Below are 23,958 nucleotides of genomic sequence, written 5' to 3'. Positions count from 1 at the left end.
ATAATCATGCTGTCTAATCAGCATCTTGATATGCCACACCTGTGAGGTGGATGGATTATCTCGGCAAAGGAGAAGTGCTCACTAACACAGATTTAGACAGATTTGTGAACAATATTTGAGAGAAATAGGCCTTTTGTGTACACAGGAAAAGTCTTAGATCTTTGAGTTCAGCTCATGAAAAATGGGGGCAAAACCAAAAGTTTTGCATTTATAATTTTGTTCAGTGTATTTACAGTATGTGTGTGTGTATATGTATATTTTTAAGTATATATATATATATATATATATATATATAATCCAAAGTTTAACTGTGAATCCTGTCCAGTCTTTTGCAATCAGAATTCCACATGTGTAAATTTCTACTGTTTAAATTTATATATGCCATACCAGAAGCAACATAGTGTCGGGGGTACATGTGGATTCAACGCGTACCAGATGTGCGTACCGAAACTATGTTGCTGTCTTGGTTGTCATCAAAATAGTTTATAAAATATTAACAGTGTGCACTGTTATATTGACATCAAGACTAAGCATTTTGACTATCTTGTTTGTGAACAATGACACAAGGATGTGTCATTCTGATGGCACTGATATGTTCATTGACATAAATACTGTTTTGAGAGATTAACTAAGGATTTTGAAGTGACAATGCTGGTAATCCATTGTGTGGTGCTCTTGTGCACTTATTGGTGTGCAAATCTTAAGAAAGATTCAAGAAATGTACCAAAGAAACTGATAAAAAACTGTAAATGTTTTAAAATTGGACTTGCATAATAATAATTTAAAAAAAATGTAGTACAATATTTGTTAGTCAAAACAATTGCTTGATATTTATGTATTTTAGCTTTTACAGTTGTGCTGCTTCATGATTTATTTTGTGTTTCACATTGGCTTTTTGCATGCAAAATAAATATGAGAAATATGAGAGAAATATGTCAATTATTCCAGTCTTCCCTAAATATTTTTTGGCGAATGAAAATTGACTGTGGACTGTTGTGTGCAATCTAAAGTTGTGAAGCACAATTTAATGTGGGATCAACAAATAAATATGTAGTTGTGCAACCATTATTTATCTGTGTGTGTGTGTGTGTATTGTGTCTGACTGTACAGTATAATATTTATGTGTAGCCTGCGTCATCTAAATGTGTGTTATTGAATGTCCAGCAGGGGGCGCGTGGAGTCTCCTGTTAGCGCATCATCAAATGACGTCATTGGAATTTCAAGATGGCTTCGGATCAGGATACGAACATCTACCGGTCTGAGTCAGGAAAGCTTTAATGTTTTAACGGGCATGTCTATTAACTCACGCTATTTGCATCCTGTTAATACTTACTCTGTTAATATGTTGGAGGACCGTCTGAAAAGGTGTCATGGGGAAAAAAGTGCGGAGTCCAACACTGAACTACTGCGCTTTGGCTGTCAATCCACAAGAGGATTTTGAATGAGATGGAAAAGACTGAGGATGGACATGTACAGATATATTTCCTTTATATGAGAGCAAACTGAGATAAAAATATTCCTCATTGGGTGGTTTAAAAAGGGGTCTACACTACAGTAGAGGTCATTCGTTCTGCCGTCAGGAATTGGGCTGCGGTCGATGGGTATGTATGTACAGTCTCTTCTTTATTGTGCGTTTTGACAGTAATGCAGTATTGGCTGTGTTTTAAAACATTACAGAGCTGACAGCATTTATAGGCTTCGGAATGTTCGGAATTTTTTATCCAGACACGCCTGTCATGCCACAAAATATTGAACCAAAACTTGATTCTGATGCTCAGCTAGGCTGCTGAATCGAATGCTCGAATCATAAGTAAGCTGAATCGAATGCACGGATGGAATGTTCTATAATTTCCCAAAATTCTATCGAGCATTCTAAACGTGATTATGATGTTCAACAATGCTGAATTCATACATTACAAACTGTTACGATGTAAAAAAAAATATATAAAAAAAAATCTGAATCATTCTGATGTACCAATACAATGTTCCAAATGGTATTATGACGCAACAAAACACTGCATCGAACATTCCAAACTTGATTCTAATGCTCCGCTATAGGCTGCTGGATCGAATGCTCGAACCAAACGTTACAAACGCAATATTTCCAACATTTTGAACATTCAAGTTCAACAGTGCCCAAAAATACTGAAACGCATGCTTGATTTGAATGTTTTGTCATGCCCCAGAATACTGAATCATACTTTCTAAACGTGATAATGTTGTTAAACAAACTGAATCAAATGTTCAAATCAAACATTTTAAAATGTTATGCTGTTAAATAAAAAATGATATTATGATGTCCGAAATACTGAATATTCCAGAGATTATGAAGTTTGATTACACCGTACGAGCCCCGAAATCGTGAATCAAAAGTTAATTAATTGTTCCAATTGTTCCAACAGGGTATCAAATGTTCCACACACACCTTGATCATATGTTCCAAATACATCTTTAGTGTCTAAAATACTGAATCAAACATTCCAATCCAAACTATCTGTGATGCCCAAAAACACTGAATGAAACGTTCCAAACATGCCCATCACATCCTAAAATGCTGTCTGCTTGGTAGAGCGCTTGAACTAGTGTTTTACTGTGTATATTTTGTTTTATTTTAGGTTATCCATCCAGTGGGGTCCAGAAGTGCAGTGTCATCTCCGAGTATAGTGGGCATTCTGTAGATTCACCTGTGAAGCTGATGGTTGAGGCGTCTTCCTCTGGAGGGGCGGGTGCTGATGAAGGCAGACCACCTCCCCGCATCTCAGATGTTACAGACAGGCAGGAGAACATAATGCAAGGCATGTTCTCTCATACTGGCACATCGCAGAAAGAGAAAGGCCAACCGCAGAGAAGCCAGGACCATGAGGTGCCAGAGTCATGTGATAAAGTACCGCAACAGACCAGTAACCAGCCATGTGGCACTAAGCTCCCAAATGGACATGCGAACCACAAGGAACATGAAGTGACTGAACGCGACTTTCCAAATTCATCTCATCCTGCAAGAAGCTGCTTGAATTCTAAAGATGACCATGTGATGGCAAACGGGGAACTGTCGGCAGACTCCAGTGCCGTGTCTTCTACGTCTCTGATAAACCAGTCACTCTCTGAAGTAACTCTACCACCTCAAGATGGAGTTGGGGATGGATCGACTGACCGCTGTTCAAATACCCCGGATTCAGTGTTCAAGTCAACGCACGGTGATGAAGGAGAGCTGTGCTCGTCAGCCGGTCCGTCAACTCCAAAACACTCTCTCAGGACGTTTTCTTCTAGCTGTGTCTTCAACGCTGACTCTGCTCCTCACAGTCCGGATGATGACGAGACCTTTTCCACATCAGATAGACCCGAGGACTTAAGGTTCGTGGACGTGAGTCTGAATTCCAGGAACACTTATGAGATCAGCCGACGTCAGAGCGCCCCAGACAACATCCCTGGTGTGTTGAGTGTTGCTGCCGCAGACCTGACTCTGAGCCAGAGGAAACACGCCATCCCAGAGGTCTTTAGCAGGTATTGCTCCTCAGTTTTGCTTTAGCTAAGATAACGTTTAGAAAATAGCTAAATATGAGAACCAAATATCAGAGGTGCATATTATTTCGAGCTTATCAGAAAGATAATTAGATTGTTTTAAAGACGATATATGAGTTAATTGTAAAAAAAAATAGACGTATGTTTATATTCATGTCGTTTTTATATGATTTTGACCTTTTATATTATTATATTTTATATAAAGTTGACATTCAATACATGTAATCAAGTATAAAATAACATTTTCCTTACACCCTCAATATATGTGTTTAAGCTTATTAGTGTATATATATTTTAATATATAATTTAATATGATATATTTTAATTATATAATTTTTTCAAGGTAAAAAGCATTTTCTATTTTCTACACATATCATTAATTATTATTTCTAAATGTCACATTGACATTTTACAACCTGAATTTATCATACCTTCATAAAAAGGTCAAATTATCTGACATTTTAAGAAACTTACTGACATTTTTACAGGCATGAGGATCTACAGGGGTCCTCTCTATGATTTAATTTCCTGTTTTTATTCTGCATGTTGATTGCAATAATAATTGCAAATATGAATAATTTAGCAGTGATTTATTTTTATTTTGCAGAATGAGTTTGTAAAACTGGATTGTTCATTTAAAGGTAGCCTATATTTTACCCAAAAATGACAATCATGTCATTCCAATTCTGTATTATTTTCTAGACTCCGTGAAATACAAAAGGAAATGTTTATAAGCTGTTCTTTTCCACGCAACAAAAATGGATGGTGATGGTATATTCCCAATATGGAAATTGGGAGGATACCAAGATGGTATATTCCCAAGCTCCAAAATGACAAAGAACTACTAGTCTTTTTCATCCACTTTCACTGAATGGAAAAGCGCAGCTAGGACATTCTGCTAAACATTTTCTTTTGTGTTTCATGGAACAAACTAAATAATATGACACGGGGTAAGTCATTGATGATAGTTTATTTTTAGCTGGACTGTCCCTTTAAAGATTAAACTGTCCCTTCTCTTCAAGATATGAATGCCTTTGTTCAACACATAACAGGTTTGGACAAGGATTCTCTTATTCCAGTCACTGAGTTGACTGGAAGCTTAAACTGTGAATTTCCTCATATCTTATGATACTGTTTAGATCTGATCTCTGTCTTAACAGCTTTGCTTCTGGCAACGCCTTTAAAAATGAGGAACGTTTTTTTTAAATATCATGTTTCTTGTTTGCATAATTCTTTATGAATAAGCTTGAGCTTTATCTCAGTTCACAGGCTGTAGTGGCATTCCTCTCAAGTCACGTGCCACACAGTCAGTCAGTGACTGTACTATCAGCCTTATCTTCATGCTGTGAAGCCAAAAAGCACATCCACAACTGGCTTGGGCACTTGCGTTTGTTTTCAGTGTATTGTCTTCAGTTTTTGACAGATGCTCTGTGATGATGTCTTTGGCAGAAATCTGTTCTCCAGAAAGCAGAGGGAGGCTCAGAGTGCACCAGGATGGAAACTCTTTGGAAAGGTCCCGCTGAGAGAAAGTCCCCCCAAAGCCTCCAAAACCATACAGCAGGTCTGTTTACACCTCATTCATATTGAGAGTAGACGTAAATTTGGATCGAGCCACATGAGACAGAATGTAATAAAACCTTTTATAGATCTTTTAAATAGCTGTATATTGTTGTTAGTGTACATGAAATCAAAATGTATCCACTTGATAAATTTCCCTTGTGTTAATGTGCACAATTTTTTATCAGTGCATATTATTCTAAAGAAAAAAATTACAATCTTTCATCAACATTTAATAGCTTTTACCTCCAATGATTTCTGATGATCGAACCAAATCACTTAAGTAGGATAAGTCATTTTGAGTAATTAAGTAATTTTGAAATCATGTATATATTAAATATATATATATATATATATATAGTGTTATTTTATATTACATTTAAAGTTAATATATTTTAAATGAGTGAAATACAACTTCAGCATTACAGCATTTTTATATATATATATATATATATATATATATATATATATAAAAAACTCACTACAGTTAAAATTATAATCTAGTATATTACTAGTGCCTTAGTATGTTAGTCAACACTTAAAAATAAGTGTCAAGCTCAACAAAAGATTATTAAAACGTTATGATTTAAAATGTATTTTAAAGACATTTTACAATTTGAAAAAGACAATTTGACAAATGCACTTTTTAAAAGTGTACTTATGTGTTCAGAAACATAGTAAAGAAAGTAGGACACTTAAGTGGTCTTCATTTCATCAATATTATATTATTTGCAAGTACAGTTTTTAAAATATACTTTTAAAGGGGTCATATAATGCCATTTTTGTACAAGCTAATATGATTCTTTAGGGTCTAAATTAAAAGTTTGTAATATACTTTAATTAAAAATTCTCATTAGTATTGTAAGAAAACACTAATTTTACCTGGTCAAAAACAGCTCTGTTTTCAGCACGCCGTTTAAGTGCATGTGTCTTTAAATGATAAAGAGCTTTGCTCACCCCGCCCCTCTGTTCTGTGCGTACACCGTTTGTAACACAATAACCATAACGCGTTGTTCATTATAAACGTGGGATTATGAATTATATTGAGAACGTCGTACATAGAAAACATGCCGTAATGTACCCTGAGTGTAAACAGCCGCATTCATCGTGAAGTGTGCTAGTGATTTGCAAAGATTAATGTAAATATTAATATAAAGGTTAATAAAACGTTACACTCACTTCTTCTTCTGGAGGTGCAGCAGGAACACGAATAGTTGGTACCGATCCTTTTTTCAGGAGCAGCTTCTTAGCAAAACCAGCTTTATAACGTTACTGACCCTCGTTTGTAAAGCAGTCTGGTGTGTGATATGATTCGCGCAAACATGAAAGCATTGACGTTGATCGTGGGGAATATTCCCTTCGAAAACAAAACTCAGCCACTGCGTCTTCAGCGGTTCGGATTTAGGAACATCAAAATTACTGCTGTGTGCCTTATTACACCCAAGAACAGAACACCACAATCGCTTAGACGCCATTCTGCTCATAGACAGAGCTCCAGCGTATGCGTATCAACAATGGCGCGCGGGCTATGATTGACAGCTCGCTCACGAGCGAGGGCGGGTCTGTGTTGAAACGCTGCTGTCAATCAACAATCGTGGGAGGGGCGTCCGACCGTGTGACGTCACTAGGTCGAACGGCTTGATTTGAGATGGGGGAAAACATATAAGAAGATTTAAAAAAAAAACGCTAGATGGATTTTTATCATTTTATGATGGTTGTGTACAGGCACTGCCAACACACATTTCAGTACAATCAACTTGTAAAAGTGCATGTACCATTATATGACCCCTTTAAAATTTGAAGTGCACATTCAATGCAGTTAAGCACTTCTTTTTCACAAGGGATGCCATACATTATTTCCTTTAAAATATTTTTCACATTAATATATAATGGAAAACTTTTATGAGAAGAGCATGATCCAAAAACAGTTGCACATTTGTTTGTGAGGAAGTGAAACATTACATCGGTTTAAGTCACAGTGTACAAATATTAGTCTGATCCTTGCTAATATCACTGAAACCCTAAGAGACATCCATGAAATCAAATCAAATCAAATCAAACTGCATACTGAACTAAACATCTGTTACTACTTTCACATCTTCTGAACAAACTTGATCTTAGTGGAATTAAGTCGGAATCAGAAGTGTATCTTTTTTCACTTTTTTTTGGTCTCCAAAACTCTGTTAGGTGACATTGTGAGAATATTCCTCACACCTAAACGAACATATGGGGGACAGAATCACAATATGTTATTCTGTGACAGATGATTCCGTTGTCAGTGAGACAAAAAAATTCAGTGAATGATAAGAAATACACTGTATGGCTGGTAAATTGTCTCTGTTCACTCGACTTTGTGGGGAAAAAAAGTAACTTTTGAACCCTGGAAGAAGGTGTTTTCAACAAGCGCTTAAGTTTATTTCACATGAAGCCTTTGCTAAACTGGACTGAGCTCTGCCAGTCATGCATGTCTAACCAGAAACAATTCCGTTCTTCTCACCAGAGCTCTTTGTACGGGTTTCACTTCTGCTATTTAGGCAAGTTTTGTACAAGCTATGCTACCTCTAAGTTCTCTAAAAGTCTATGTGCTCTGGTCATATGATAACAGTAGAAGCCTTTCTGCAGCTGTGAGTCTAGCTGGCTTGGAGCTCGAAACCTTTCAGGATATTAGTGTCTGTGTTTTTAGGAGAGGGACTGTGAAGGGGCATGAAGAGGTCAGCTCATGTTTTTAGGGAGTACGACGCACATCCAATATGTGTAGGTTGTGTGTATCTCTGCCCTGGTTATCTTCAGTCACGCACACGTGGTTCTCTACACGTTCTGTTAGATTACTAACAGCCAAACTCCTTCTGTTTATTGAGTTAAACTTCACACAGACAAAAAGGAAAACTGGATCCAGTCAGAATAAAGCCTATCCGGGAAACAGCAGATCTTGCTGTCACGATTTATTGTGCTCTGCCAAATCCTGTCAGCATAAACTCCAAACGCACTTTTACCTCTTTAAACTGAACCCAGTCCAGTCAGCACAGTTTTGAAGCATGGGCCATTATTTCTCAGTTCTCAGGATCTGGTTTATTTTACTGTATTTCTGTCATTTTGCTCTCTCTTCAGGAAGGTAACCCAGGGAATCTCACATCTGTATCTACACCCAATCTCTTAAGTTCAGGGGTATGATGTTTGGTTTCTAAATGAGCTCTCCTTTATTCTCACTGTCTCTTCTGTGCACTGAGCTGTACACCTTCACTTCCCATCGGCCATTTCAACCACTCTCACGTCACGTGACACGCCTGCTTGACTTGTACTAATTTACTGACATTCACTGACCCCTCATGTCATTCCAAACCTGTATGATTTTTCTTCTTTCTTTCGTACACAAAAGAAGATATTTGGAAGAACGTTCACGCTGCTCTTTTTGCATACAGTGAAATCAAAGAAAGAGGAGTCCATAAGACTTCTGTGCTCTATTATTCGACTTATGAAGTTGTAAATTAGCTTTGTGTAATGTACAGACCATGCTTCTGTACTGTAGCTCTCAAATTTCATTTGCATATTCAAAGTTGGTGCGTTTTGATTTGTCTCAAGATGTTTAATCTGGCACGCCACATCTCAACACAACACAATGTGTCTCGCTCTTAATGGCAACCAGTCTCCTTTCTTTGAGAAATGTGACAGAAATTTAGGATTTTTTTATTTTATTTGAGAATGTCAATACAGTATCATGTGGAAAAATATTTGATACTTTTAGATATAGATTATTGTATGGAAAAGAGCAGTGTGAAATCTTAAGGGTGATCAAATGATGACAGAATATAAAGTTTGGGTGAATTGTTACAGCTAACATGAACTAACTAAGAACAATACTTTTACAGCACTAATTCTACATTTACAGAATGTATTTTTAACATTTTAAATGATATTAAATGATGTATTATGAACAAACGTGTTAACAATGAACAATATTTATAATGTGAATATAAGGTTGCAGTATTAAATTAATATATTATTTATAAATTAACATACATTAATAAATGCTATAAAAATGTGTTTATTGTTAGTTCATGATACCTAACTCACTAACACAGTTTTTTTTAACCATCAGTATGAATATTAGAAGAATACCAAAATAAATAAATTTTTTTACATTTTCCTGATTCAAATCTTTACTATTCAAATCTTTACTGTTGATCTCTGAATCTGAATATTAGGGATGCACGATATATCGGCCACCATATCGGTATCGGCCGATATTTGTCCATTTTTAAATGTTATCGTTATCGGTCCGATAAAAAAAATTGCACGATATATTAAAGCCGATAAATGATGGATTATTTCCTTCAGCTGAGACCTTTCAGTTTCAATATGATGGTTTTGAATTACTGGAAATATGATTGGAATCACTTCAAAAAAGGATGGTACTGTGCAATGTGCAGCACAAGTCTGTCATATAGGCTACATAAAACTATAATGAGAAGAGAACATTATAATTGTGTGCTTGGGACATGGATTTCAATGGTGAGAGTTTTGTTTTTGTAATTAGACTCTCAAAAATTATAAAAAAAATTGGATTTAGATTTATTGGCCAATATATTGGTTATCGGCTTTTAAATATAAAGAATTATCGGTATCGGCCTAAATGTTCATATCGGTGCATCCCTACTGAATATGTAATTATGCATCTCTTATTATGAAGCCTAAATGTTCTTCTTCTGATATCAAGCAGTTGATCCTCTATTCTCTCCTCTCTGACTAGTTTCTTTCATCACCCATATTTCTTAGAAAAAGAGCCCCATTCCCAGTATGCCCATTGACATCTGTAGAAGTTTCTCAGACAGACGAGAAAGAGTCTCTGTGCTGCTGTTCAGTCAGTAATGATGATGAATGGGGTTGAGCTTGTGCTGTAGCTGGTACAGGAAGAGAAACCAGCCAAACGGACTATTCTTAGGAAAGCGGTGGCTTTTACACAGTTTTTAATAACATGACACTTGAAACATGAGACTTTGAAACATTCTGGTGTCTTCACGCTTCCTCAAATGAACAAACACCCAACTTTCAAATGCCTGACCTTTCTCTCCATGGCCATAAGCATCACACGCAGTGCTTCACACCATGCCGGCCCCAGCCTCAGCATTGCCTTGATCTTCACACGCCTGCCATCTGCCTCCATATTCTCATGTTTAACTCTCACAAGCACATTCACGCCATATAACACTCCTTCCATTCAGCTCACAGTGGGCGCACACATTTGAACTTGACCTGTTGGTTTTCTCACAGGAGTACGAAGCCAAGGTGTCTAAATCCAGCCAGAGTCCCTCCCTGCCCTCTCAGGGCCGACGGAAGAACCTGGAATTCGAACCATTGTCCACCACGGCACTCATATTAGAGGACCGCCCCGCGTGAGTATCACGCACAAGACTAAAGCTATTTCTTCCATGTTAAGATATGTTTTTGTCCTAACCACCTGTAGTTTGTAATAAAAAATTTTTTCCTATGTTCCCAATATAGCACCTTATTGCGTACTTGCTGTATATTGCAATTTTTTTAAATGGTTTAAAATATATAATTTTTTCTAATGCAATAGTGTACATTTTGCGACATATAAACAATCACGCCGTTGAGATTTGATGTATAGTGTAAATCGGTTAACGTGAGTTGTACAGTATGTATGCAGAGTTGCATGCACTATATATCCAGCTTTAAAAAAATATATGGGTGTTAATATAGTTTACATTTTGCTATGATATGAACAATCAATGAGCGAGTATCATCATAAAGCTGTTAACTAACCAAGTACAGCACTTATACTGATACTTACTCAAAAGATAAAAGCAATTTCTTCCACGATAAATTTATGTCCTAACCAGCTGTTGACAGTAAAAGATGAAAAGTGAAAATCTTTTTTTCTATCTATACCTGTGTTCACAATATTCCATATTACGGTAATATTGCAAATGTAAGTTGTTGTTTTTTTGTTCATTCATCAACTGAAAACAGGATAGACTAATCAATTTAACAATCAATATCGGTACGTAAAAATGAGAATCGATTAAAATCGAGAAATCGATATATTTTTTTTACCCAGCCCTAGTGGTCATGTGTGTCACTGCCACGGGTAAATGATGCATACTGTAAAATGACAGGTTTGAGATTTCAATCATATCGCCCACCCCTAAGCAGTTTAATTGAGAAGTTAAATAAAGATAGTCATGGCATAATACTTACAACACAATTTATTTAGTGCATAATATCTTTAGTCCCCTAGTGTGCAAGCCAGAGGAAGCTGCAATGAGAACAAACTCCATTTGGTGTCGAGAAAAAAAGCCTTGGGAGAAACCAAGCAACATCAGTTCTCATCTGGCAATACACTCGAAATGTACTGTCAATAATTAAGTAGATATGTTACGACATTGATTCAACGGTTTTATTAAGTTGTGGGAGTCTTAAAGGTCCATCCAGGTTTCAACGGTAAAGGTAGATGCTTTGTCACGTTAGGCGCTCAGGATACATTGACCTGCGTTACATGTATCCTAGCAAACCTTGAGAGGCTCATCTTTCCCAAACAATGGGCTATAAATAAGTCTTAGCAACAGAGACTGGGTTGTATTTCACCACGCAAGTCTCTTCAGTCCCCAAGTCCTTATTAAGAATAAATGACCAGCGAAATGTGAGCGTGTCAGCCAAACCGTGAGATAAACCAGCGATGAGGCATTTTCCAGAAACTTCTAAGTGATTTTTTTTTTGATTTTTTTTTTAAACATGTCAATGATGACAACAGGTTGCTAGACTGTGTATTTGAGACATTTAATTGTCCGTTTTGTTGTGACAACTGAAATCATTGGCTTCCTTCCTCAGGAACCTCCCTGCTAAGTCGGAGGAGGAAGCCCAGCGCCACCGTCAGGAGTATGATGAAATGGTGGCAGAGGCGAGGAAGAGAGGTACTTTTGCACATTGTAAAAAAAAAAAAAATTTTGACATAGAAAGTTCAAATTTTAGTCATTCTACTTCAAATTTTCAAACTTGATTCTCTTTCTATGCAATTATTTGTGAAATTTACTAGCAATTTCTGAGTGAAAATGGTTTCAAAGTAAATTTTACTTCCATTTTTGTTTTTGTTTTCAGTAATCATGTTAAGTTTAATCAATGTATCTGTTTATAACTGAATCTCATGAAACATGTCAAGAGCATGCCTGCATCATATTTCATCCCAAAACCAGATGCTTTTATCCAAATGAGAAGTATTCTCATTGCAATACCGCAGTGCCAAATTTTAGGAGTAAGTTTGAGAAGTTTGTCTCATTACTGTAATGAAAAACTTAATTTAAATTTGAATTATTGAACTTTTTTATACATTTTGACACTGATTATGGGATTTAAATAATAAATACCTTTACCTAAATATAGTAAAAGGTTTAAATTTACAGAAATTGGAGTTTGACAATAATTGAAATTACAAAAAAATATCTAAAATTCGAATAAAACGTCTGTAAGGATTACGGTAATGACTGTGTTGGGGAAATGTGCTTAATTACCATAAAATAATGTTGAAATAATGAAAAAATAGGCTTTATTTTTTTATACGAGTACATTTTCTTGTAATTTGGGGTGAAATATGACCTAAACGTGTTTTCTAGAGATTCACCCATAAAAACAGTGTCACACTAGCGTATCTTTCCCCAAATGCTCCCAAAAATGAAATGTAGAAATGTGTGATTTCACTTAGCCTGGGAATGCTTTTGGTGCTTTCTGCCTTACATTTACAAGGGTCCTACGCAGTTTGGAAAAGTACGGAATTTGATTTGAGTAATTTCCAGGTCTGGATAAGGATGGATAAAAGAAAACAGTATATGGAAAAGAAATTGTGTTTCCAAACTATTGTCCCTATTCACTTTTCTAAAATGTAAAATTAAAATGAAAAAAGGAAAATTAGATCTCTTCTAAAGTTTAAAGACCATAAAGTGATTGTCGAACACAAATTAAAGAATTCAAGGCGCACATTTTATTAGCAAAACTCTTATAGCGATAAGCAAGTCTCTGTTGAACTTCACTAATCGAACGTTTACTCCATTGCCACTCAAACCATTAACAGATAAAGGAGCAAACAATCATTTAATTCACTGTACTTTGTTGTTTGGTGATCGTGCAACATCACAGTATCAAACCAATGTGTCAGAGGTGAATATATGCAGGTTATAACGCTTTTTAGGTTTATTCTGATGATACCGCAGATGATCACTTTGTGAAAACAAATGAAAAAAGATATATTTACAGATGATTTTACTATGTACCAAATATAATGCTGTATGAACCATTTATGTTAAATATGGTCTTGAGAGGTTTGGAATTTTGAAATGGAAACTTTGTAGGAACCCTGTATTGAATATGATACTAATGTAACCGTTGTCCACAGAACTGAAGGAGGCTCAGAAGAAGAAAAAGCAGATGAAGGAAAGATTTAAACAGGAGGAAAGCATCGCTAACGCAATGGTGGTTTGGAACAACGAAATCCTTCCCAACTGGGAGAGCATGTGAGACTATCACCACCTGCAATTATAACTATGATAAACACGTTCGCTCGGTTGCTAGAACTACAGCTGCAGCATTCAAAGGCATTATTTTATTACGCTGTATTCACGGCTCTCTTTCTTCAGGCGTGGCCTGCGGCGTGTGAAGGATCTGTGGTGGCAAGGTCTTCCTCCCAATGTGAGGGGTAAAGTCTGGAGTCTGGCCATTGGGAATGAGCTGAACATAACCTCAGGTTTTATTTTATTTTGACTTTGTCTTTGTCTTTTCATGTTTCATTGAAGAGTCACCTTTGAAGATGTGGTTAAGCCCAGGATTAACTAGACCTTTTGGGCAAACAGTCTGTCTGAAGAATGTCATTATGCAGTATTCACATGAATGAATGCAAAACTGCACAGTGCAGGTTCGCCTGAGGCGATTTTTAACCTTCTTTATGACAAAGAAATTTCTAAAGAAATTTGGCTGAGTTTCTTTCTGACACTCCCAAAAGAGAACAATTTCTGCACTTTGGACTTTAATCTAGTTCTAGTTAGACTTTTAAAGTTTTAGTTAAAGCTAACATATAGACCAGACATTTCTTCTGCTTTTTTAAAGGGTTTATGATTAAAACTGAGCTGCTTTATGTTCCTTTCTGCTCCTCTCAGATTTGTACGAGATCTTTCTCTCGCGGGCCAAAGAGCGCTGGAAGAGCTTCAGAGAGACAGGAAGTGAGATGGAGTCAGATGGTACGTCTTTCTTCCCTTAGGCATTTTAGACACACCAAACTCTAGTACACTTAGACTAAAGCCCTATTCGGACGGGACTAGTTTAACATGGAGAGGTGGGGTAAAGTAATTATTACCAGAGCTTCTCTGTGATTTTAGTCCCGTCCGAATGCCATCTCAGTAATCATTACGGACAATGTCAGTAAAGATTACGGCGACTTTTACCTTCAGTAAAAAGGTCCGGAAAAATGACCTCAGGTAATACTAATCCCGTGCGAATAGACCCGCTGTAAATATGTATGTAAATATTTTGTCATTTCGTGTTTAAAAGTAGTTTTCCGCGGTTTTTCAAGTATGGAGACGCTTGAAAAAGCATTCAGTTGCGTTCTAGACGCTGGGACGAGTCTGTGGGGAAAACTCAAGTGTTTTCCTCACACCATTCAGATCAGAAAGAAAAAGAACGTTTAGCGTTAGGTAAGTGCCTATTACCAACACAATCCAATCTGAAGTTAATTAAGACATCGTTCAAACGGACATAACTGTTTTATATATATATAAATAAAATATAGGTTATATAATGTGTTTGCGCACGTGATATCAGGAAGCAACGTAATACGCACATGACGACAGGAGTGACGACGGTGCGCAAATCGAGTTACTCCTCCGACTTCTGCTAGATTTACTGAGATATCTTATCCCGTGCGAATTGGCCCTTAATATTACAGACGTCCTGTGGTAAAATTACATTACTCCATCTACCGTTGTAAAGTTAATCCTGTCCGAATAGGGTTTAAGACATTGAATCAGTTGAACCAATGCACAAATCGCTCTCAGTTATTCATTAGCGAATCAGTTAGAATTTGAATGGGTTTTAGCAATCCACTATGCTCATCCAGTAATCACAAACTGATGAAATTCGTTCAATGAATCTGTTTAACCTGAATGATTCATTAGTGAATCAGTCTCAATTTGAATGGGTTTTAACTAAAGCTGCACGATTATTATTATTATAGCGATCACGATTCTCCCACGATTCTGTATAGACAACTAAATAAAATAACATGTAAATTACTAGACAAAATGTTAATTGCAGCTTTCTTTTTAAAAATGTTTTATTAATTAGAATGAACGGTTTGAATGAACGATTCAATGACTCACTTGTTTCATTACTGGATGAATCAGCGTTTTTGAACAAATCTACATTTCTAACAGTCACTTGCCACCACCTAGTAGCGTGACATTGTTACTTTCAAAGGGTGATTTGCTCTATTTTGATAGCTATCGTTGACATCAGTGTTTATATCTGACCTATAAACTTGTATCCGAGTACTTCTGTTCTGATTTGAATGATTGTAAGACAGAGATAATGATACTGTGTGGTACATGATAACTGCTCTCTCTAGGTCAGCGGCAATCCCAACACAGATTTTAATGTTCAGGTGTGATTTTGTCAAATGTTTAACAGACACAGGCGAATTATTGTCACTTAGGAATGAGATCGCATGGGTGTTTGAATCTAGATCATTGTCTTTTAATGATTAATCGTGCAGCTCTAGTTTTAACAATCCACTTTTCTATATCCAGAACTTGCAAACTGACAAAATTTTGAACTAAATCAGTGAATCAGTTGAACTAATTTGCAATTTGGTCTGCATGATTCATTAGTGAATCAATCAGAATTTGAATGTTTTCTTGGCAATTTACTCAGTGAATCAGTTGAACCGATTCAAAATTCGGTCTTAATAATTCATTATTGAAACAGTCAGAGTTTTAAAGGTTTTTAGCAATTGGTTCAGTGAATCAACTCTTGTCTGAATGATTCATAAGCGAATCAATCTGAATTTGAGTCCACTATGCCTATTCAGTAATCTTAAACTGGAAAGTTCTTGGAAAAGTCATGGAAATTCATTGGTCAGGAAGTGCAACAGTGGTATGTGTCTCTATGCGAGTGTCTGACTTCCAGTTCTCCCCGGTCGCCTTTCTCCTCATTTTATTGAAGCGGCGGTTATTTCCTTCCTGTGCTGCAAGCACAGACTCGCTAATAACGGGTAATTCATGTTTTTTTGTTTTCCACTCTGCCTTCCAGCTTGTAAACACTATAAAATGATGTTTTATTAGCCTGAGCGCTTCCTCCTTTGATGTTCCATAATAAATCTTTTAATAAAGCTGGTTCCTCATACAGTTTGAACACAAACACATCCTCCCGTTCACATCACAACAGCCTGGACGCTCATCACAACAGCCAGGCTGTTAGCCTCCAGCGGTACACTTGAGCAGATCCTCTGGGACTAACAAACACCAGATGAGGCTGTTCCACTGCCAAGAATATACTGTAGGAAATCACAGGCTGATAGCGATGTGCTGTGGATATACACTACCAGTCAAACGTTTGAAATCATTCAAAATACGCTGATTTGCTGCTCAATTATCAACAATGTTTCTTATTTTTATCAATGTTAAAAGCAGTTTTTGCTGCCTAACATTTTTGTGGAAACTTTTTTAGGATTCTTTGATGAATAGACACATCAGAATTTATTTGAAACCGAAATCTTCTGTAACATTACAAATGTCTTTAGTCTCACTTTTGACCAGTTCAATGGAACATTGCTGAATAAAAGTATTAATATATTTTGTATAAAAAAAAAATCAACATTGATAATAATAAGAAATGTCAACCTATTAGAATGATTTCTGAAGTATCATGTGACACTGAAGACTGGAGTAATGATGCTGAAAATTCAGATTTGCATCACAGGAATAAATTACATTTTAAAACATATTCAAATACAAATCAGTTGCTTTAAATTATAGAATATTTCACAATATTACTGTTTTTACTGTATTTTCGATCAAACAAATGCAGTCTTGGTGAGCAGAAGAGGCCAAATAAAATCGTAATTGTTCCAAACTTTTAACCGGTAGTCTAAGTTCAATAATATTGGCGCAAAATCCACCGTATAATCCTCTCACCGTATTGAAATTCTTGAGATATAACATGATATTTTCACATAATATTGAAATATATTTGGAAAAATGTAAAATGACAGTATATTAGACGTGTATTGGAGTCGGCCTTCATTATGTGGTTGTGTTTGTTACAGTGGACAGTGCCGACCGTGAGTCCAGTCTGGATCTGATCAAACTGGACATATCGCGCACATTTCCATCGCTCTTCATCTTCCAGAAGGTATTGTTCACTTCCTGTCACTGTTGTTATGGAATCAGTTGAACTGTAACTCTACAGTCAGCACTACAGTAAGGAATGAATGTGACTCATGTTGGGCCGTCTTCTGCTAGGGTGGGCCGTACCATGATCTCCTGCACAGCGTGTTGGGCGCTTACACCTGCTACAGACCTGACGTGGGATATGTGAGTGATCATCTGCGCAATATTTACAAAGATCTTTTGTGTTCCTCTACTGCTTCTCGTCTGCATATTAAAAACACCAGCTCTGTTTAAACACATCCTTCAAAAGTTTGGGGTTGGTAGGAGTTGTTGTTTTTTAAAGAAGTCTCTTTTGCTCACCATGGCTGCATTTATTTGATTGAAAATGCAGTAAAAACAGTAATATTGCGAAATATTATTACTATTTAAACTAACTGTTTTCTATTTGAATTTGTTTTAAACTGTAATTTATTCCTGTGTAATTTATTCCATCATTACTCCAGTCTTCAGTGTCACATGATCCTTCAGAAATCATTCTAATATGATGATTTGCTGCTCAAGAAACATTTCTTATTATAAATAGTGGTTGACCGAGAATAATTTTTTTGTATGTGTGTGTGTGTATATATGTATGTATGTGTGTGTATATATATATATATATATATATATATATATACACATACATACATACATACATACATACATACATACAGTACATACACACACACACACACACACACACACACATACATACATACACACATAGATATACACATACATACACACATACATACATACATACACACATACATACATACATACATACATACACACACACATACATACATACATACATACATTTTCTTTTCTTTTCTTTATTATTATATTTTTATGGAGAACTGTGATGTATTTTTTCAGGATTCTTTGTTGAATGGAACAAGATTGATGAAATAAAAATCTTTCAAATCATAAGAAATCTTTGGTCAATCTAATGCATCCCTGCTGAATAGAAGTATTAATACCAAACGTTTGATCGGTAGTGTAGATGGGCAAAACTAAGACTGTAAGAGAGTTGTTGGCGTTGAGTCGTTTCTGAATATGTGACGTAATAAAATAGTTGTATATTGAATTCTGAGTTGCTAGAGTTCAATCCAGCGTTTCATTCAAAGAGCCCGTCCTCATGAAAGCCATCAGACGGCTGTGAAATGACTTTATTTTATCTGCAGGTTCAGGGCATGTCCTTCATAGCTGCTGTGCTGATTCTCAACCTGGAGGAGGCCGACGCTTTCATCGCCTTCGCCAATCTCCTCAACAAACCCTGTCAGATGGCCTTCTTCAGAGTGGACCACGAGCTGGTACTGCAGCGTTTAATAGATCAGATTATTTACATTGTGTTGTGAAGGAATGTTCTTGGTTCAAAACTAGTTTTTGCTTTAAAGTGCCCCTATCATGCTATTTTAAAGTTTCCTAATGTTGTTTTGGAGTCTCCTACAGCATGTTTACATGCATCAAAGGTCAAAAAGCTGTTTCATTTTCTCATAAAATACATTTGCACTTCACCACATTTTTAATGATTCTCAAACGACTCGTCAGATGAATAAATCTCTCTAAATCCCGCCTTTCCACGAGCTACTCTGCTCTGATTGGCCAGACAACCCAGTCTATGGTGATTGGTTTACCGTGTACAGCGCGCGTCGAAAACCAAAACGCCCATTGCCATAACAACGTCAGCTGTCCTGAGGCTTCCTACACTGACTGTAAACTAAACACAGTAACGAACAATGACGTCGATTTTACCATATCAGTGCGAGCGCAAGTCCAATGATGAAACATTGGAAGAACTAGTTATTCAACTCGAACCTCCATCGCAAGGACGACTCGACCATCTGAACACCATCTTTCAAGAGCAAGCGGTTTGCGAATCCTGCATTGAACTCCGAGATTTGAGAAGCAGTCGTCAGTGAAATAAAGGGAACACAGCAAAAGCTTAGGATTATACTGCTGTGGTATCATGGTAAAGATTAACTTTAACCACTGATTCTTCACATGCTCGTCTTTGGGCAGTAAAAAAAAAAAAAAAAAGGCTTTACCTTCACATTGAGCACGGGGTCGTCTCGACATGATGCTATCCAGCATCCACAGGAATCAGCTGCCAGTTTGAGGTTCAAGTTTCCCTGGTGTCTGCGCGCGCAATAAGCTAATGTTTTGTCTTGACGTCACAACGAAACGGCTTATGACTTTTGAAAAACGATTCTTTTCATTGACTCAGTCGACTCTTACTTTTGAAAGACAATAACTTTATATACGTTGAACTTTCAGATCTAAAACTTTGCAGGATGTTTTCATTCACTTAGAGCTGTGTTACACACTACATGAAAGGTCATTTTCAAAAATCCATAATAGGGGCCCTTTAAAGGCTTTAAACTGAGGGACAAGACATCATTATTTTGTAACACAAACGGCAGCTTGTTCATGTCCGTAGAGTTTAGTTTTGGGTGGATTGGTCAAGGGGGTTTTCACACATACATAAATTAGAATTTTGTGTCTCTTTTTTGATTAGATGCTGAAGTACTTTGCAGCGTTTGAGGTGTTCTTTGAAGAAAACCTCCCCAGGCTTTTCAATCACTTCAACAGTTACAACCTCACACCTGACCTGTATCTGATAGACTGGTGAGTCCTTGAAGAATCTTCTGATGTAGGAAATCAATTCTTGGATATTTGAAATAAGTCTAAAAACTAAGCTTGATGTGTAAATGTGTATGTTTGAGTATGTGATGGGCTGTGTGAGACTGACAAATTTATTCGATTGATGTCCTGAGGCATTTTTGCCATTTTATAAGGGCAATTTTTTCTGGCCTTATTAGAAGTAAGAATTTGACATGAAATATGATGCATGCTTTTAATAATTTAGCCAAACAGAATAATTTAGCCTTTTACCAATTAAATTAAATCAGTATCAACAAAATGCACAGAAGTGGCACAGAAGCAGCATCTAAAGCAGAATTTAACGTTAAAAAAAGCATGTTCTAGACAGTATGAATGAAGTTTGGACGTACTACATCTGCCATGTTGTAGTCATCTGACCTACGGCATCAGGTACGTCGCTTCACCGCCATTCACAGATCCTCTCCTGTGGCATCATGGGATGGTAAAGTGTCCATTAAATGCACACTTCAGAATCTCGGTAGAAGTAGTAGGTCAACCGGGTTTTGTGCAGTGACTGAATGGATCATTGAATCATTGATTCATTAAACAATGCTGATTCATTCAGTAGCGAAACACCACTGTGTTACTCAGAGACGCACAACAGGTCTTTATTTGGAACTATTTTTGTTTGTACAGCAAAAAAAAGACAGAATTGTGTCTAAAATGTAACACAATATTAACTTCTTGTTTACTTAAAGGCACACTATGTAAGATGTTTGAATTAAAATATCCAAAAACCACTAGAACAATGTTATATATTTTGTTGATTTGTGTACTTACATTATCCCAAAATTTTCTAAGAATGTTTAAATCCAGAGACATAAGCAGTTTTAACCAGGACACGGGCCGTGTCCATGCGTCACCTATCAATGACATCATACCCGCGTAACTCTCGAAACTAGAAACCATGGAAACACCAAAGACACTTTAATATATTATGTGTTTTATTGGACAGGTGAGCAACTGTTTGGATACATTTATAGACAGAAAACTAATCATTCTTACATAGCTTAACACAGTCTATTTGTTTAAAGGGTAACTAAACCCTAAACCAACTTTTTTTAGATAATGATCTGTAAGAATGGGGCTTTATTAGTGCTTTTCATTGATTCAAGTAATTTTTTTGACATTTGTGTTTAAAGTATTTTAATTTTACTAAATATGGTGTAAAAACGTCTGAGTGCTGCCCTCTTCAGGTTGAACAGTGGTTACTGCAGTTGAATTTTCCTATTGGAAGTTGTGGTACACTCTGATGTCAGAGTGTACCAGCTAACCACGCCCCTGCCTGCAGAGAGATACGTCTCAGATGCACGCCCCCTCTCCACTGGGCTCTGCCTACTTTTCCAGCATTTTTCAAATATTGCCAGTGGGTGGAGTCAGGCTCTGACCAGGGGTTTAGTTACCCTTTAAATTTCGTTTTCTTGATTTACCGTGAGTACCATGTTTAACCATACCTAATATCGATCTAGTTTACTGCAGTGTGTAACAAGTGTCTCATAGTAGCGAACGCATTATAACATAACTTTCAACACACTCAAATGTATCTAAACTGTTACCCCACATATATGACTGGAAGCGGAAGAGGTCGTCTACGGCATAATAAAAGCCGAAATCACGGCGTCATCAAGCTACGCCTTCGTTTTAAATAAGCGACCTCTAGTGGCGAAAACTAACATAGTGTGCCTTTAACTGTTTGTTTAAAATCAATATCACGTTTGCTTTAAAACTACGATGTAGACGATACATATCTCTGTAAGTGTGTGTTGTTTAGGACGCTGCCTTCCATCCAGAGTCATATTTCTGATCATGAACGCTAAACAAAACTCCCGAATGCGTTGCGTTTCCAGGATCTTCACCCTCTACACCAAGTCCCTGCCGTTAGATGTGGCATGTCGGGTGTGGGACGTGTTCTGCAGAGACGGGGAGGAGTTCCTGTTCCGCACGGGACTCGGGATCCTGCGGCTCTATGAGGAAGTGCTCCTGCAGATGGAGTTCATTCACATCGCTCAGTTCCTGACCAGACTCCCGGAGGACACGCCACCCGAACGCCTCTTCAGCTGCATCGCCAACACTCAGATGATCAGCTGCAACAGGAAGTGGACCCAGGTCAGTTCCTGTCTGAGCCGCGACAGCCATCAACCACTGGAATTTCTTTGTGAGGGAAATGAAATGCAAATGTGCTCCCGGCTACATTTTGCTCGTTTTGCATAATCTCTAATAATAGATATCTAGTAAAATGAATCTGTGTGAAGTTGTTTTGAGGAAACGACAGGATTTTCATATCTTCGGTAAACTCACCCTTCGTGATGACGAGTACAGCTCCACCTGCAGGGAGTTTTAGTTGTCTGCTTGTGATTTGTGTGGCGTTCCTTGTAACATGCGTTGTCTTTTTCTCTTCATCAGGTGTTTAATGCCCTCATAAAGGATAAAGAAATGGAAAAAAGCAGCAGTCCTTCAGTGAGAAATTCTTGAACTCTTTCCAATTTTATATTTCTATTATGTTGCTCAAATGAATGGATTGGCAGAGAGGATTGTATAAAACTGGGGTTCAAAGAAGTCAATGCAATGTGAAGAAAAAGCTACACTTGATTCCTTCGTAACCATGCCAGTATTACCGAAGCAAAACTTTGTATGAATTCAAGATATAAGCCTTTAATGAGAAAATATTCCACCAGCTTAGTCATGTACTGTACCAGATACCAGCATCAGGCTTTAAAAAAATATATATATATTCCTCCTTATTGAGAGGAATCATGTGGTGCATTTGAACAACTGTGCCGACATACACACCATTCACTCTTTTTGTATGCTGAAGTTTGTTTTGAAGGAGATGCATTTGGAGCCTGTTCAATGCACTTGAGATTTCTACAATAGAATAGAAAATAGGTTCTGAGATTTTAAAACATGTGATGTTCTTTTTTAAATGGTTTTGTTTTGTAGAACAAGACCATAATGAAGTGCAATAGAAATTCTAAAAATAAGTCAGATGCAGTTAATAATGCAGAAATACTGCATCTAGTGTGTAAGGCGTAAGGCATTCAGAAGCATTTTGCTGAAGAATTATTGCATTTTGGAAGTCGACATCCCATTGTTCTTCTTTTAAAACACTAATATGTAGCCTAATCTTAAAACTAAATCTTATTCTTGTCAGTGTGACAGTAGAGCCCACAAGCTCGATGTGAATAATGCATTACGACATTTGTGTGCTTAATGGACATTTTCTAAAATGAACTGACATTTGCCAGTTGAGGAACAAGAATGTGTGGTGTAATAATCAAATCTGAGTCATTTTTGTGCTTTGTTTCGGTTTAATAACTTTCAATGTGGATTTTACCCCTAAAATCTGTAAATATTGGGTCTCTAAACATTTTTCGATTTGGTGATGTATCTTGATGAAAAATGTAAATTGTATCATTAATTCTTGGTTTGTTTTCTACACACTCCTTGTTTTATTGTACAGTTTTCATACTCCAGTGAAGATTATTGTAAATAGGTGAAATATTTGACACCACAAAATTCAAATGTGTAAATAAATCTAAAACTACAATTGCAGTTGTTGTGTTTTTTAAATTTTATTATTATTATTCAGCGTGACTCAAATCCAATTTATGTGTTCTTTTTGTATATACCGTAGTTGTGTTAAACACAATCTATTCAAGCAACATACACTGAAAGAGAATAAATAAATAAATGAAAATACTTACAAATGATAAACACTGAAATGTATAAAAGCAAATTAAAAGTTGAATTAAACGTAAGGGGGTAATCAATATATACTGAATTTAATTTAGAG

The 23,958-nt window shown here is 36.6% G+C and overlaps 1 protein-coding gene across 1 annotated transcript; it reads left to right on the top strand.

Annotated features, from left to right (window-relative positions):
* The first annotated feature begins 1,164 nt into the window (after positions 1 to 1,164).
* tbc1d12b (TBC1 domain family, member 12b) lies at positions 1,165 to 23,717 on the top strand. The gene is made up of 15 exons (XM_084434870.1): positions 1,165 to 1,601; positions 2,616 to 3,501; positions 4,969 to 5,080; positions 8,185 to 8,241; positions 10,345 to 10,466; positions 11,923 to 12,005; positions 13,478 to 13,595; positions 13,719 to 13,825; positions 14,235 to 14,315; positions 17,396 to 17,481; positions 17,592 to 17,663; positions 18,686 to 18,814; positions 20,020 to 20,129; positions 22,013 to 22,271; positions 22,569 to 23,717. Exons 1-15 carry the CDS (start codon positions 1,598 to 1,600, stop codon positions 22,635 to 22,637), a joined length of 2,295 nt encoding a protein of 764 aa, XP_084290996.1. The 5' UTR covers positions 1,165 to 1,597; the 3' UTR covers positions 22,638 to 23,717.
* Positions 23,718 to 23,958: the final 241 nt, after the last annotated feature.

The sequence above is a fragment of the Rutilus rutilus genome, assembly GCF_951802725.1.
Source record: "Rutilus rutilus genome assembly, chromosome: 16".
Taxonomy (NCBI): Eukaryota; Metazoa; Chordata; class Actinopteri; order Cypriniformes; family Leuciscidae; genus Rutilus; species Rutilus rutilus.
The sequence above is the reverse complement of the archived record's forward strand: the minus strand, read 5'-3'. Positions and strand labels throughout refer to the sequence as shown.

Coding starts and splice junctions, on each gene's coding strand:
- tbc1d12b (XM_084434870.1), top strand. Junction 3,502..4,968: donor ATCCCAGAGGTCTTTAGCAG/GTATTGCTCCTC, acceptor TGTCTTTGGCAG/AAATCTGTTCTCCAGAAAGC. Junction 17,482..17,591: donor CGCTCTTCATCTTCCAGAAG/GTATTGTTCACT, acceptor GTCTTCTGCTAG/GGTGGGCCGTACCATGATCT.